Below are 16,353 nucleotides of genomic sequence, written 5' to 3'. Positions count from 1 at the left end.
CCGAAGAGACCACAGTTAAGAATTTGGTAGGATTTTTTATAGTACAGTATTATTTGAATATTCAAGTGTAATGCAAGCATACATTCCCACTGCATCCAGAGTTGTGGCGGGTATGGTACTGCAATTCAAAAGCTCCACAAGAGACAACTTTACTCTAAAAGGGGCTTACTGAAAAATCTCAGAACAAGCTTGGGTAACACAGGGTAATTACTCTTGCTATAGAGTGTATAATACACTTTAACAGAATACAAACATCTCTTCAAGCTGGGATTGCTGCAGATGGTCTTTCTTCAGCATTGCTCTTGTAGATGAAGCTGTATTATGCCAAGTACTGAGCCATAAACCTTCTACACAAAGCGCAGCAAGGAGCATTTGTTTGTTAAGTTCACTGTTTTATTCAGCTTTAAGCTCTTGGTATCAAGTGAGAGGCAGTTGAGAGCCCTGCTCGAAGCAAGAAGCAAATTAGCAGCAATACCCCCAAGCTGGTTCTAGTATCCCCACCCCTCACACATGTACTCAAGCTGTCTCTTCACAATTACCAGAAGTGAAATTCCAGTTTCTTTCATCAGAAACTTTGCTTCCAGTGATTCTGCTTCTCACAAAAGGCAGACTTGGCAGACTGTGCTGCTACTTAGTGAATGAAGCCCTTGTCATGCCAAGAGTTTCAGCTCAAAAACAGCTGAACAAACAATAGGCATGACATTTGGAACAAGAAACAGAAACACCTGAACAACAACTATAAGGTCGTAACTGCAAGGTCAACACTCACTTATTAGCACAGATAACAGTTCAACTCTCCACGAAAACATCTTTCTCCAAAGGATGCCACTATCCAGTACAAAGCTCTCCCTGGTATAGGACAACCATGGGAAAGAAGCTAAATGGGTAGAGAAACCCTGCAGAGATTTTCCTCTTTTCATTCATCTGCTACTAAAAATGCCAACTACTCCTGTCTGAAACTGGATCACAGATAGTGACCAACAAAATTCTACCTCTGAGTTGCAACCTGTGAGGCTAGGTGCCCAAACTCCTTAAGTGATCATATTTGGCAGCAGTCAGCCCTGCTCTAAGAAAGCACTACCCAGGTACTGTGCCTCTTCTTTCCTTACCAATAAACTGCATTAAAACACGATAAATACTTGTGCTCTGAGATTGTGTGAAGATTTGAACATGTTAGCTTCCTGCTGACCTATAAAATGGCAAGAAAACTTGTAAGGTAAAAAAGAGGTTGCCAAAAGCCTACGTGCATGTTGGTTCTTAGCAGAAATACATACCCTAGTAATTTTGCTCTGTATCTTAGAAAAGTACTTTTCCTGTGTCCTAGAAAGCAGCTCTTGTCCACCTGCGATGGCCAAGATAATGGCATCAGCCATGCGATTATCATGCAAGCAGAGATCCACTGCACTCTCAAAGTTACCAGTCAGCAAAGCTTGGGTAATCAAACCGTCCACATCTGCAAGAGAACAGTGCACTTTCAAATGATGGTATAAAATTAATTTAAAAAGCAACAGCTGGTAATTTCACCCCATTCTGCAATACTGCAGAACATTCTCTGCAAAGTAGTTTGATATAGGAAAACTACAATCCCTACATAATTAAATACAATTTTAATTCTAAATATATATATTTTACCTCCACTGACAGAGATATTAAAAGTCTTTCTTGCAGATCCCAAGTCTTCAGTTTCTTGTTTATTGTCATTGGCCCTCTATGAGAAAGGAAAAGACAAATTTTTGAGATCACATATACATTTGAATACATACACGTATCTTTAAAAACCTGTCTCCTACACTACAAGTTAAGAAAGATCTTCAAACTGCCAGTTGCCTAAGTCTTTCACTTAGAAGAGCATCAACTTCCTCTAGTAACTGCACAAAGTCATTGAGAAAATCCTAGATTCATCAAAAGATTTGTAGTGTATGTTAAAGTGTATGTTAATATGCCATTATACAAGCACTGTTTTGAGAAAGTGGTTTTTTTTTCTTTTTTTTTTTTTTCAATAGATGCCAAGGGGGGAAAAAGCACTGAAACAACCAGATTTACTGACAAAAGCTTACACAAGCAGAAGTGCACCAGCCTATCAACCACAAATACCACCAAGCAGACACCTGGCTCCTGGGTACTGCTTCGCACAGGGATACTCAGGCCCACAAACACCTCAAGGCAAAGCCACCACAAGATCAGATATTCTCCCTTCTCTTTCACTCCTAACCCCCACCCCCTCCACCAAGAACAGTCTCCCACAGTGCTACCTAGGTTTCACTTTAGCCTTTCAGGTGCAAACAGGCTGGCACTGGGATGCCAGTGGGAGTGATGCTGATAACCGACATCTCCACTATCACAGCTACATCTCTGCAAAGAGCTCTACCTAGAATCAGACAGTAATAAGCTGACTGCTTGGTAATTATTAACCTGGGGGAGAGAAGAAAGCAGTTAGGAAAGGCATTAAAAAAAAGAGGAATTCATTAGAGTTGTGGCAGGAGATCATTTAGTATGTGTTAGGTAAATGTCAGAGTGAAAATTACAGCGGATGGAAGTCCTTGGCTCTGGTGCCAACTGGACTGTTACAAAATGAACTCGTCCTTCACTGCCACCAAAATCTATTCAAGCGATGGCTGAGACTGATAAGAAAACCCCATGGAACTTAACAAGAGCCCACATATTATTCATTCTCAGTAATACTTGTACATCCACAGATAATACCAGAAAAAAGGCAAAAAGATGAAATGTTCTTAATGGTAACAAAGTAAATACACAGCAGGTCAACAGGGTTAGTCTAGAGGATAATAGATACCTCTCCCAAGAACTGTTCCTCTGCAGTCTGGCCTTCATCCCCTTTGTTCAGTAAAGGCACATCAGATTCTGTGGGAGCCTTCAGCAAAGAAAAGATGTCACAAAAAAAAGAAAAAGCCAGAGAAGAGAAAGAAAGAAGTAATTTGCACTGCAGAGAATATCCACTTTCTCACCAAAGTCAGAGCCAGTCTGCAAAGCAGAAAAATGCATTGGCAGTATATGTGCAAGTACAATGAATGTGGCAGAAGCCCTCTATTTCCTTGCTATTTGCTACTGCATGGTAACTTCTCATCTTATTTGCTTAAAAATGTGCAGCATTTTTTTTTCCACCATTAGGCAGCTACAAATGACATCCAGATTGTGTAGGGCACAAGTAACACCTACACCCTTTGAGTTAATCAGGCAGGAAAGCATTACAGAAGCACACTCTCAAACCTGCTTTTTTTTTTTCCTAAAGCCTAGGAAGGTACTGCTCTTGACACCAGCTGGCAGGCAGCAAGGCTCTGCCCTACTTCACAGAAAGCAAAGTGCAACAGAAGGCTACACACAGGCAGCAAAACAGCACGGGGAAAGATATCAGAGACCTTTTCCCAAAATTTGGGACTGACAGCCTGCTGCTAGAAAACATGGGGAAGTTTGAAGGGAAAAAAGTAGTCCTGTTTTCTCTAAACAGGTAACTTCACCCTACTGAATGTAGGAACTCATCATGTGCTAGATTACAACTGACTTACTCTGGGGCATTATGATATGTGTGGAGGTGAACACGGACATGTTTGCTTACCTCTCCCAATTCACCATCTGCACAACACTCTTTATTCAGATTCAGAGCTGATGTAATCTGAAAAGAATCAAGATTTGTTAAGGAAGTGCCCTTTTCCTTTAGGGAGAGACTTCATTGGTCTCTCAGGCTGCACAACTAGTAAATGTAGCCGATACACTGCTTGCAAAACAGTTAACATGAAGTTAGAGCCATTTCCTTTCTCAGTCTGGCAATGGAATTACTGCTAAGCCCTGTGCACCCCAAGCTCTGATGGAAACAAGAGCTGGTCTGTGCCTTTAAACCTTTTATTGTTAACTTGAGGGCCTCAAACCTCACTAGAGCTGCTGAAACCACACTAATAAAAATAATATCAGAGTATACATGAAGAAACCCTCTGTTTGCCCTGATTAGGGAAAACGTAGCAGTAACAATCTTCCTGGAGCAACAAGCTGGTCTGGAAACTGGTTTCAAACACAGCAGGCATGTGGCCTTGGGGGAGGATTTTCCAAGGTACATCAGAGTTGAAATTCCCAGCTTTTACCACTTTTCAAGGCAAATCACGACTCCAGATTCATTCTAGGGCCCTTAAAAATGTATGAAATTTAATGAATAGAATTTAAAATATAGGCAGAAGATATATTGGTTTGAGCTGTTTTTCTCCTTCCATCTCTAATCATGTGTGTAAGACAAAGGATAAATGAAAAAGTTTAGAAGCCATGGACAAACTGCCAGCAAAAACATTGTCTGCAATCATAAGTTCAGCATTTAATTAGTAAATGGTGTCATTTTTATGGAGACACTCTTTCAAAACGTTAGTTTGATACAATGGAAATGAGTCAGACATTCAAAACCATTCCACCAGAACTGGGAAAGCATTTGACAAGTTCCTGGGTTGAGCACTGCTGGCAGCTAAGAGCCAAAATGTGCAGCAGTACACCACCAAGATAAGAACATTCTTCCATTTCCATTCCCAAGAAGTAGGAATTGCTTCCTGGTAATTCAGATTTTGCCTTTCCAAATGTAGCTGTGTGTGACCTTGATTTTCTTTTTTCTTGATTATGAGTGGCGTCCCACACAAAAAGTGACTATTCTAGGTTTGTCAGAATGCTTACAGAATACATGTCTGACCTGCTAGTTTTATATTTTTGATGAAGTTTCTCTTCTTACATACATTAAATTGTATTATATATTTTACATGCAGCCCAAGATAATTCCTTTGCACTGTGTGGCCCAGATAAGACAAAAGGTTGGACACCCGTGGCTTACAAGTTATTTAATCAGAAAGCCTAAAAACAGATCAGATTCAGTGATACAAAATAAGGATGTCTTTTCAATCAAGAAACACGAATAAATTGTACCAATAAATATCAAAGCTTCTGGATGGAGAAAAATTTCTCATCAGCATGGGACGCTCAGATGTAGATTGGACTGTAAAGTCTGTTGGCTGCTTTGAAATTCTCATTGTAGAACTGTATTCCAAGGTGACTTAACAAAATGCCTAGAGCAAATTGCAACTGCCATAAAAATTCCAAAATTACTTAAGATATCCAGTCCTCTCTGGTACAAAGGAATTCCACAAATAACACAAATACTCAAGTCAGCCATGTTTATACAAAAGATCCAGCAACACTGCTAAAACACTTGTAGGTACAAGCTACTAGGAAAGTTGAGGCACTGACAAATACTATCTGCTGGGAAACACACTGAAAAGAGCATATAAAAAAGTTCAATGTGCTGGAATAGCCTGCGGATATCACTAATGGCTCTTACCAAATCCCACACACAAATGAGTATGTTGATTATACAAGGCTGTACTTGGCAGATAAATCCATCAACAAAGTATTTAACACAAGCACAGCTCTCAGCCACACTTACCTTATTCCTCAGATCATCCTTTCTGTATCCCAACAGCTCAAGATATTTAGCACGTGAATCTTCTTCAAAGTTCACCTTCAAAAAAAGACGACTTGATTGCAATTGACAATTTCCATACACTCACTCACTGACTTTTCACTTAAATTGAACAGATATCCACTGAGAGCCAGCAACTGACAAGAAAGAGTCAAGAAAAAATAATAAAACCAATAAATAAAAACCTGACAAGGTCTTTGGTGAACTGAGCAGGTAGGCAAGACTTCAATCTGATTATTCCAGGTAAACTACACATACCTGCTTCACTTGGGAACTTCTAAATGTTCACAGTGAACAGCACTTAAAAAGATGCAGTGAAAGGGAATGACAAAAACAGAGGATGCCTTCTCCAAGTCCTGGTTGCTCTCATAATCACCTGAGGCCCTACAAAGATCCCAGGCCCCCAAGGAACCCTCATTCTTCTATTGGGCCACCCATACTAAAAGAGCTTAAGGGCACCACACTCATCATTCCCAACATCTCTTCTGCTAAAACACTGTAACGTGGAGAAGAAATCCTTACTTCAGCGGCTTTCCCTGTCAATGAGGAACTCCTGGACTGCTCTCAATGTTACCTTTAAGAAGGCCCACACGTTTCTCTCAAAGTCAGCCTGGGCCATGTCAATTTTCTTCTGGCAGTAGCTGACAAAGCCTTCGGACTGCACAGCCTCCTGCAGCTGGGTTGATCGTGCCAGGAACTCTTTCTCTGTAACAACCTGACTCACATAGACATAGTGATGCTGTGGCTGCTGATCGATGCCTGGCTGCTGTTGAGGCTTGACATTTTCAAATGTAACCAGCTTGCCTCCAAACTGAAATGAAGACACAAATACAGCACGTAAAAATGCAAGTACACGCTTGGGTATACATGAAAAAACTATGCATACATACACATGCATGCACGAGTTTTTATTTGGTACATAAATGCTCAGCATTCAACAGACAAACAGTTCTAACATCAGCTTGTTGATTTTTTTTCCCCCACCCCACGTTTTCATGCAATAAAGAAGCTTGCTGGATAAGCATGTAAGAGTCCTGAGAAATGGGTCTGTATCTCAGATGTTACAACAGTGTTGTACAGGTTGTGGCAGCAGTTAATTTTATTCACTGCAGCCCATGTAATACTATGTTTTGGATTTGTGATCAAAATAGTGTTGACACCACACCCCTGTTTTAGCTTTTGCTAGATGACAGCTACACCATATCAGAGTCTCCCCTCCAGGAAAGAGGGGAGGAAGTGGGGGGACATTCTGAGTTATGGCATTTCTCTTCAAATATATCCACTGTTCATGATGAAGCCCTGCTTCCTCAATGCCTAAACATCTGCACGCCAGTAGGACATCTCCTTTGCTTCCACATGCAGCTTTTGCTTTACCTATTAAACTGTCTTTATCTCAATTCATGAGTTTTCTCACTTTTATCCTTTTGATCCTGTATCCCATTCCAACTGCAGGAGAGCCAGTGAACAGGTACAAGAGGATCAGGGGCTTACTAGGGTTAACCTACAACACACTAAAAAGCCCTATGCATCATTAGATGCTCAAATATCATGTGTACCCTACTTACAGCAGCTTGTTTGCAAATTCAAAGTACTGAGAGATGGGCAGAGAACTGAATCAACATTTAGAAAGAAATAAAATCAACAGAAAGGAAGAGAAAAAAACCATTAAGTGGTGCTTTTAATATTATTTCATTTGATAGTTTTAAGTTAACTGACATAGGCCAGACCAAAGTGAGCATTACAAAAAGCATGGCCAAGAAAAAGGCTGACAAGCTGGAAAACTAGGACAAGGAAATAAACTGTTATAAAATGATAATCAGTCAGTGGCTAGGCAATATTGCTTCTATTTGATAGGTGAAAAGCTGCATTTAATTTGTGGATGAGATGATGAATAAGCAGACACCCTGATGAAAATAAAGGCAGTATTTTGGCACAGAAATCCATTTCAAGTAGACTGCCTGCCTAAAAATCTTCATGAGTTCTCTCAGGAAACAGCCTCAGAGTCAAGAAAGCAAGCACTGTTGGAGCTGGAGAGCAAGTGACTCTGCTGTCATGAAAAGCAGGGCCTTGCCTGCCTCTCATACAGCTTCTCTGCAACTTCGACAACCAGAGAGGAGCCTGGGCCTGTGTGCTGTTTCAGGGGCTCCTCCTACCTTCCATCAGAGCTTACCTAGTTACCTTTCTCCACGCTGAGCCACATAATGCTTACAAATTGCACTGAAATCTCAGCTAGCTGCCCAACTTGTCCCTTCCATAATATATTTGTTTATTCAAAGCAAACACTACACAAGTTCCAAAACAGAAAGAAGTGCCTCTGAGCAACACAATGCTTCCTGATTTCTTTCTCCAAGCATTTTTGTCATGCTTTCGCTGGCATGCTATCCCAAATGCCCAGTCCAGATGCCTGTTGTGAGCATCTCCCATCACCCCAGCAGAGATGGCACACTCTCACAATGTGGAGCACAATAATAAATTCCCCTCCTTAGATGTGCTTTGCAGGTGCCACCGCTACCTATCTTCCTCCTGTGTGGCCAGCCATGCCCAGACATGATCTCTACTCACTGAGAATGATGCTCCCACAGGTCGCCGGATCCACTTGGGGGGTTTCTTTAGGGGTAGAACAACACTCTGTGGTGCAGTCTGCTGGGGAAGCTGCAGAGGTGGGAGAGGCTGTCCTGTACCAAATGGATCAAGGTTCCCAAATGAGGATGAAAGCTTTGGAAATAAAAAGGGGTAGAAAAAAAACAAGAGTTAGACATCATCTCCAATAAACTGAACTATTTCTTTTTTTCCACAGCAGATTAGTACTCCTGCAACCATACAGTTGGAACATCCTCCAAAGGCTACCCAAAAACCCACGCTTTATCCTCTTTCTAACCACTGTCTTAGCTGCATGCTTCTCAATACCTGGTCAACGTGCTTCTGCCTCAAACCGTCCGTGCTGCCTCCCATGATAGAGTAAATGCTGATCCGTCCATCAAACGAAGCTGCAGAGAAGATGGCAGGGTTTCTGGGACACCACTGGATATCAAAGCACCACTGCATGTTTGTGGGCAACTCATACAGCACCTGGGCAGCAAAAACAAGTCCAGCACATCAGAGCATATATGAAATACCATGAGCAGCAGCAACAACTTTCCCACATGTGAGATGAAGCTGCTCTTCTTGCTCCCCAGTAGCCCCCATGTCACCCATGCGCACTGAGTGAGCAGGACGTGACAATCTAACACCACACACCACTGCTTTATCTCCTATTCCCATTGATTTTTCTGTTTATTCCACACATGATCAGCTAAGCAGGCAGTGTATGTCTGTGCTGTGTGTACAGCTACTGACTTGGCTCTCTGTGCACTGCAATGAGCTGCTGGAAGTCGTGCTAACTCATCCAGAAAACATGGGAACACACCCAGGCTCCAAAGGCAGTCTGTTCTGGGGATAAGTTAAACTGGGCAAGTTTCTGGGCAAAGTTAAAACTTGTGTTCCCAGCAATTTCTCCTGGCCCAGAACAGGCAAGTTTACTACTACAAGAGACATCTAACCATGAAGAAAAATTTTTCTTTGCTTGCCTACTAAATTTTTGCTGAAGGGACCAAGCAGTAGCTGCCTTGCTGTCTCCCAGGAAAATGCTTTTATTTTAAATCAAAACATGCAGTATGAGTCATCCAAATGTAGAGCTTCCCAGCTCAGAATCCAGCTCGGATCACACATCTGCCACCCCACCTTTTGCCTTATACAGCTTTTACACTTCTGCAGCCAAGTCTGAATTTTGACAACACATCCCTCCCCATCCTGCAGAATTATCTTGCCCACACAGCAGGCGAGATGTCTGCAAAAATTAGTGAAAGTGCTTGAAAAAAGATCAACTGCTCTTAAATTACTACTTTACATAACACCATGACACGTCCAAGCAGTTTTTAGTAAGTGGTGTGCATACAGTACCTCGCCTGTGTTAGGGTTTGAACACAGTATTTTGGCATCCTTCCCACAGCTAAGTAGCAGCTCTGAGTCTGCCATACTCCAAGCAATGGCCAATATACCCCTGTGTGAGAAGTCACAACCAAGTAACAGATTAATATAAATGCAAAATAATGGTTTTTGTAAGCAAGTTGCTACAGTAGCTAAGCAGTCTATGTTAAAATGTCCTCCCCACTCCTCCCACTGTTATGACAAGAATTCTTAATGTTATCAGCATTTGATATATTGGAAAAGATGCTTTCTATCTTTTGCATGAGTAGCTGTAAAGGTACAGTCACTATATATGAAAATTAAATTCAACACTTCTATGTGCAAATATGGATACCAATCCATTCAAATGGTTCAATTGCCTGTACCATCATTAACACATTTTATGCAACCTGATAGGTAGGAACAGTTACTATCAAGTCTGACAGTTTTTTATTAGCAGAAGACTCGTATCAGCTGAGCCACTGGCAGCAGTTTTGGTGGTAGCTGCAAGAGACACTGCTGCTCTTTATGTAAACCAAGCTATTGCTAACCCTGTGAACCAGCTGCCTCTCAACAGAATAGAAACAAACTTTAGTTAAAGGGGAAATTATTTTTAATGTGAGGCCCATTCCCTTCCACCCAGCAGTATCCAACACTGCTTGCTGCTGGAAAGTGGCTTCAACTAAGCAAGCATTCACAGGAAACTACACAAAAAGTGAGATGTACTAACTGCTATAGTCATCAACAGAGTGAACATTACGGAGCAGCAGATTGCAGGAGTCATGTACCTCGTATGGCTTTCCAAAACACGCAGTGGTGAGGAGGTAAATCTAAGGTCCCACATCTGAATCACAGGTAACCTGTCGTCCTCTGAAGCCAAAACCATCTGGGTAGCAACATCGGGGTGCCAGGCCAGGCCCGAACAGTGCATCTGAGGGATAACATTGTGCCACAGCACAGGGTAACCATACAGTGCTAAAGGACAGAAGGCCACCAGTCTAGATAGATTTGCAAGGAAAACAGTCAAGGAAGATGCCAGTTTGCAGCTGTACTCTTCTGGACGTTGCTTCTGACTACATTCAGATTGGAATACTGCCCTCAACTCCATGAGCGAGACTTGGAGTGAGATTCTGAAGGCTCTCTTGTTCATAACTGTTTTAATCCAAGAATACTGTAAAAGCAGCTGTACAGAGTTTTTTCACTACTTTAGTATTTATTGGTATTTTAATAAAAGCCATTGTTAGGCAGAGGCTATCATCACATGAACACTCCATCACACCATTACAATTATACAAGGAAAACAGCTTACTGTACTGCTGTTATTTTAAGTATCTGTTCCTTGACATATGAAATTAGGAAACTTACCTGAGCAGGAGTGCAGTGACCAAGCAGCTAATTCAGGAGCACACAAATGTAAATTTCTTCCTGAACTCATTACATCTTCAGTGTTTTTATAGCAATACTCACTTATAAATATAACAAATCAGACAAATATTTCACTCTCCACGAGCTAAACAGGCTCTTTTCTCTATTGACAACATGGGAGAAGATGAGATGGCTTTAAGTATACGGGAGTAGGGGCAATCAGCTCATGGGTAAAACTTTTCTGTGGTGTACCATCACCAAGACCTATCCTCATCAAGCTCCGCCAGTGACATGCAAGTCACCAGCACTTCCCTATAAGTATCCATGCAGCTGTGCCAGAGCTAACTCACCCGGTTGTTGTGGTCACTGACTTTGATGATGGGTTCGTTCTTCCTGAGATCCCACACAGTAGCTCGTCCACTGGGGCTGGCAGAGGCCAGGATGTGCTGGACTTGTCTGTTCCATGCAATGCAGCTGATGTCCTCAAGAGGCTGTCACACAAACAGCACAGCCTGTCACACTCTTTCCAAAATGAGGTCTCAAGGAGTGGAGAAAGTTTGTTAGCTTTTCTACTTCCTCCCCACAGGATGGAAAAGCAATGTTAACCCAGCCTTTCTTGTTGCACTGCATTCCCAAATGTCAATAAGCACATGGACTAAAAGATTGCACAGCTTAAAAACAGACCACCCAAAACAGAAAATCCTGTGCAGGAATCTGTAACAAAAGCAAGCTTCCTTCAAAATGACCACACGGAAACAAACTAAAGCTGCTCAAGAACAGCAGCAAAGGAACTTGGTTTTACTTATATTAATATGAAAATATTTGTTTTATCACAGGACTGTAACTAACATTACCAGAAACGCAGCTCACTGCTAATTGCAATTAACAGCTAATCAAGTTAAAATTGAACATTTCCCCCCACCCCCTTCAATGCTGTTGGTTTTAATGAGTTCACAACCAAAGTAAACATTCACGTTTTTCATTAGTTTACTCTGCAGCATTTCATGAATACCAATCTAGTACCTGAGTCTTCGCTCCTGGAGTCATCGGTGTGGCAAAATTATTCAAGTCCCAGATATAGATTTCAGACTCATTAGCACCAGAGGCCACCAGGTTAGTCTGTAAGACACATTAAAAGATGGTAAGAGTATTTTCAGCACCAGCTTTTGCAGTCCTAGCTGCTGGGAAGCATCAGATGGACAGATCCATGCCAATTTCTCATACAAGCTCAGGATACAGCCTTCACTTCACACAGAGCAGCTTAAGGGAAAAGCAGCAACACTGGAGATTGAAGATAATGCTGAGTAACTAGAAGAAATCCTTACACCAAATCAGACCAGCGTGCTACAAACAAGATTTCTGTTTCACTGAGTGTCTGCCATGCAGTGGAGGAACATGTGAGGAGGCTACAGCCACAGAGGGCCCAGCGCTGACATTTCTAGGACGGAACAGATAGGGAAGCAGCACTGCAGCACTTTGGCCCGGGACAGGGCTGGCTGGAGGGAACATGGCACTTGAGCCTCCAGCCCAATCCTGTGGCCAGGATGAAGATGTCCAGGCAGTGTGATGTGGGTTAGTGGCATTGAGCACCCTTTGATAGCATCTTATGGCCGCTGACGTGCAAATCCTGACTTCATAAGAGACAGAAAAAGAGAGGAAGCTCTTCAGAGAAGACACAATAAACAAAGGGTGGCCTTGCTAAAAGTAACTGTGTATAGACAAAAGTGTTATTTAGGAAACAGAATCAAATCAGCCCTCACCAGCTGCATGAGAACTGAGAAAAAACTGAGCCGCTGTATCTAGGAGGAACTAAACTCTCATCAGCAAGTGAGGAAAGCTTGCTGATCTTGAGCTCTTCTGCCTCGAGACACCACACCACAGTGTATTTCCTCTGACCCCCTTTTCCAAGTGACAATATTTTGAGCTGCTAATAGCCCTACTCCACCTCCACAGGACAAAAAAAAATCTAAAAAACAATGACACCAGAAGCAAGAGCAAAAGCACAGAAATATTTTGTGTGATAAGAACAACATATGAACAGCCTGTTGGAACTAAAAATGGTGACTAAAACAACATGGAAAACCACGTCTACTAAAGTAGAGCTAAAGTCACATGATAAACTGACAACATCAACTGACAAGGGAAAACAATTATCTGGCCATTTCCAAGTCTTTCATTCCTCATGCTAAGATGCTGGCAATAGGACAGATTTTTCCTAATAAATACATGCAAAGGCCAGATTTAAGTCATAGAATCACAGAACCATAGAATCAACTCAGGCTGGAAAAGACCTTAAAGATCACCAAGTCCAACCATGTTCTAACCATACTTCCGTAACAACCCTCTGCTAAATCACATCCCTGAGAGTCATTGTTGTCAGGACCACAGAAAGACACAGGTACATTTATGGTAACAATCTGTTAAAACAGGCCACTCATCCATGATTGCACATGATAAACAACAACTGAAAACTCACCTGAAACATGTTGACATCAAGTGCTCTCACTGGTCCCGTGTGCTTGTCTTTCTGAGCAATTATTGCTTCACTGTTTCCAATTAAGATTTTGGCTGGGTCATACAGAATGACATTCCCATTCTCACCCCCAGCAATCAGGACTCCAGAGACGCTCTCCCCTGCAGTCATGCTGTGCGGCCCCCAAATCAGCTTGTGGTACCTGCAAGACAGACAGACACAGGCTGCAGCCATCCATATGAGCCATAAGCCTGGAGATGAGCCTCTGTTATCTGTAGGCAGCTGTTTGTACAAGGGAGGAAAAAAAAAAAGATGGAGCTGGAAAAGAACTGCAAAACCTTTCTCTCATCAGTGCTCCTGGAAGTGCAAATATTCCATCTGTAGTACTAGATGCTCAGCAAATGACTTACATCAGAAATCCGTCACTTGGACTGCTATCTATTTCCCAAGCTGAATTAGAGAAATCAAATACACCAAAAACACTTTTAAGCCTCTGTGTCACTGCTCAAAAAAAAACCCCACAAAACAACCCACACGTTTCCTTCAGATCTAACTTGTTGAATAAGCAAGACGGCATTCCTGGGTATTCAGGATGTATGTATGTAAAGCATGGTTTTCTTCTACATTAACAACATACCATCACATCACAGGTGTTACGCAAGCAGAAAGCAAACCTAATTGACTGCAAAGCGTTCACAATATCAGGCAAACCCTTTCTCTGGGTACTCTGACTTCTGTAATTCTGCATGTAGTATGCAAGGGCAGAAGAAATAGGGAGATCAACAGGTTGTCAGAGGATTAGTAGTATCATACCATCAGAACATACAACAGGTCTAAAGTATCGTAAAAGAAAACAGGAACAAAAATTGGAATTAATCATGCAATCATTTTGCTTTTGCACTTTGCTCTTTCCAAGATATAGTTCTATTAACAGCAGCCAGAAATTTTCCATAGGAGGACAACTAACAGAACCTGTTACCAGATTCATCTTTTGTGTATTTCTCCACTCAGCCATTTTAATTTGTAAATCATTTTCTGGGGGCAAAGTCAAACATTCACCAAAGGAAGCACTCAAAGAAGTTCAGCATGCTGGCCGTAAGAAGTGTGTTTTGAAAAATCAGTAAAGCAAATGCCAGTCAGCAAGCTCTGAAAAGTATCAGTTGTATTTCAAAAGGTTTAGAAATGGAAAAATTCCAGCTTCCTCGCTGTGCTCTCAGTGGATCAGTAAAGAGCATTAAAGAGCCCACAGCTCAGGCCTTCAGGCACAGTCTGTGGCTCTGCTGGCTCTTCCTCTCCTCTCCACATATTACAAAAGCAATGACTGCAGGGCAGTGATGGGCAAGCCCCAGCAGCAGCCAGGGAATTATCACTACAGAGATGACACAGATCAAAGCCAGCAGCATAACACTTTGTGTTTCCTCCTGCAAAGCCACTGCAACAGCTGTTTACTCAAATCAGGAAGGCATCTGTAAACAGAGCCACAGTCTCACTGTGTACAAAGATAGTCCTTATTTCAATCCCTCTGCATCTTCTTACCGAATTTATACAAACCCAGGAAATTGCATTAGGTAAAACTGTCTGATACTGTTAGGTCTTGAAATTACTGATGTGAAGTGGATAATAGAGAATGACGCTAAAGTTATTTCCACTCATATCAGAGGTGGGAGACAGCAATTGCTTTTCTGTGAGTACCAAAAGGTCACTCAGACATACTGGGGAATTGCTGTAATTGCCTGCAGCTCCGCTCACAGTTTCAGGTCACCACAATTGGTTATGCTACCCCTGAAGCTCATATGAAAAAGCCATAGATCTGCTCCAAGTGATGGAAACAGTCACCCTCTTCTCTACTTATCCTGCACTTCCACTGTGACGCGTAGCAACCACTGCTGTGGCTACTGGAGAACTACTGCAAGCACTGTGCAGGAGGACACGTGGCGCTTAGATGAGAGCAGCATTGCTTCAGAGGAGCGCAGGGTAAAGAGCTGAAAACTACCTAAGGCTGTGAGGACAGGAGCATAGCTTCTCAGATGCGCAGGGACGTATGACACCATACACAAGACATGACCCAGTTTGCTGCCACAGATTAATCCCCCCAAATCACCAACACACCAAACTAGATGTGCTAGTTTGAAAAATGGGTTGTTTCCACAGTTACATCTTTCTTTCTGTTTTCTGAGGAATGCCAGTGGCTCCCTGTGGTCAGAAGACACATCCATACCTCCCATCTAACGTCACACTAAAGTTCAGGGAGCGCAAAAGCTGCCTGCAGCACCTGAGAGTCCTATTTTTTGCCTTCACAATGACACTTGAGCTGTCCCCAACAGCGAGAGCACCCAGGTGCCACTCTACTAAACAGCTGCAGTCAAACACTATGCACTGGTCTTTTGGCACATACTATACACAGCAGTCCCCATTACTGCTTGCTTACAGCCCCACTGCTACCTGTGAGAGGAGGAAATGACAGCACGCGACTTCATGTCCAGTGAAGGGTCTGATAAGTCCAACTCAAATATTTCCAGGGAAGCATTTGTGCTGAAACTTGCATCCAACTGCTGGGCTGATGTGCCTGCAAAGGAACACAATTACTAATGAGAAAGAAACGTTGCACAGCAGATTGGCACAACAAGGGACATTAAAACCGTTACCCTTGCAGAACCGACCCTGACACAGAATCAGTTTTTTGATTTAATTATTTAGGCGTGTTTCTATGGAGTTATATCCACAGATCCCTGCAGGGAAGTTTCTTCACCAGCACCAACAGGGAAAGCTGTTGGAGTGTCAGTCTTCCCGTGCCCCAGAGGAACCGTACAATGATATCCAGTCCTCCAAGCACAAGCTATCAGCTAACCTCCAACCGCGACTGCTTGGCAACAGCCACCCAGAACTCACCAGTGGCCAGGTAAATGGGGTGCTGCTGGGCAGGACTCCATGCCTGCATGGCAGTGAGGTCAATCTCTTTCAGCTTCATTTTGCTGAAAAGATAAAACACCGATTAAGCGCAGGAAGAGACGAGAAGGCACCCTTCCCCTCAGAACGGAGCCTTTTTCCTCAGAACGACCCTTCAGACAGCGGGTGGCCCCGAGCCCAATTAGCGAGCGGCTGCCGG

General features: G+C 42.6%; 1 protein-coding gene across 15 annotated transcripts in view; it reads right to left on the bottom strand.

Moving 5' to 3' along the window:
- The window catches only part of SEC31A (SEC31 homolog A, COPII component), a 33,974-nt gene that overhangs the window by 16,981 nt on the left and 640 nt on the right, over window positions 1–16,353 (bottom strand). For all 15 annotated transcript variants that reach the window (XM_090138987.1, XM_090138992.1, XM_090138989.1 and 12 more), the window contains exons 2-16: window positions 16,137–16,219; window positions 15,690–15,813; window positions 13,251–13,449; window positions 11,798–11,893; window positions 11,125–11,265; window positions 10,198–10,340; window positions 9,404–9,503; window positions 8,372–8,533; window positions 8,027–8,179; window positions 6,039–6,275; window positions 5,429–5,503; window positions 3,575–3,631; window positions 2,795–2,872; window positions 1,633–1,708; window positions 1,275–1,453 (exon numbers count right to left, since the gene is read on the bottom strand). In XM_090138987.1, the coding sequence (XP_089995113.1) occupies window positions 1,275–1,453; window positions 1,633–1,708; window positions 2,795–2,872; window positions 3,575–3,631; window positions 5,429–5,503; window positions 6,039–6,275; window positions 8,027–8,179; window positions 8,372–8,533; window positions 9,404–9,503; window positions 10,198–10,340; window positions 11,125–11,265; window positions 11,798–11,893; window positions 13,251–13,449; window positions 15,690–15,813; window positions 16,137–16,215 (1,899 nt within the window). In that variant the 5' untranslated portion in view covers window positions 16,216–16,219. The remainder of the gene's footprint in view (window positions 1–1,274; window positions 1,454–1,632; window positions 1,709–2,794; window positions 2,873–3,574; window positions 3,632–5,428; window positions 5,504–6,038; window positions 6,276–8,026; window positions 8,180–8,371; window positions 8,534–9,403; window positions 9,504–10,197; window positions 10,341–11,124; window positions 11,266–11,797; window positions 11,894–13,250; window positions 13,450–15,689; window positions 15,814–16,136; window positions 16,220–16,353) is intronic.

The sequence above is a fragment of the Phasianus colchicus genome, chromosome 4 (genome assembly GCF_987193195.1).
Source record: "Phasianus colchicus chromosome 4, bPhaCol1.hap1.1, whole genome shotgun sequence".
Lineage (NCBI taxonomy): Eukaryota > Metazoa > Chordata > Aves > Galliformes > Phasianidae > Phasianus > Phasianus colchicus.
The sequence above is the reverse complement of the archived record's forward strand: the minus strand, read 5'-3'. Positions and strand labels throughout refer to the sequence as shown.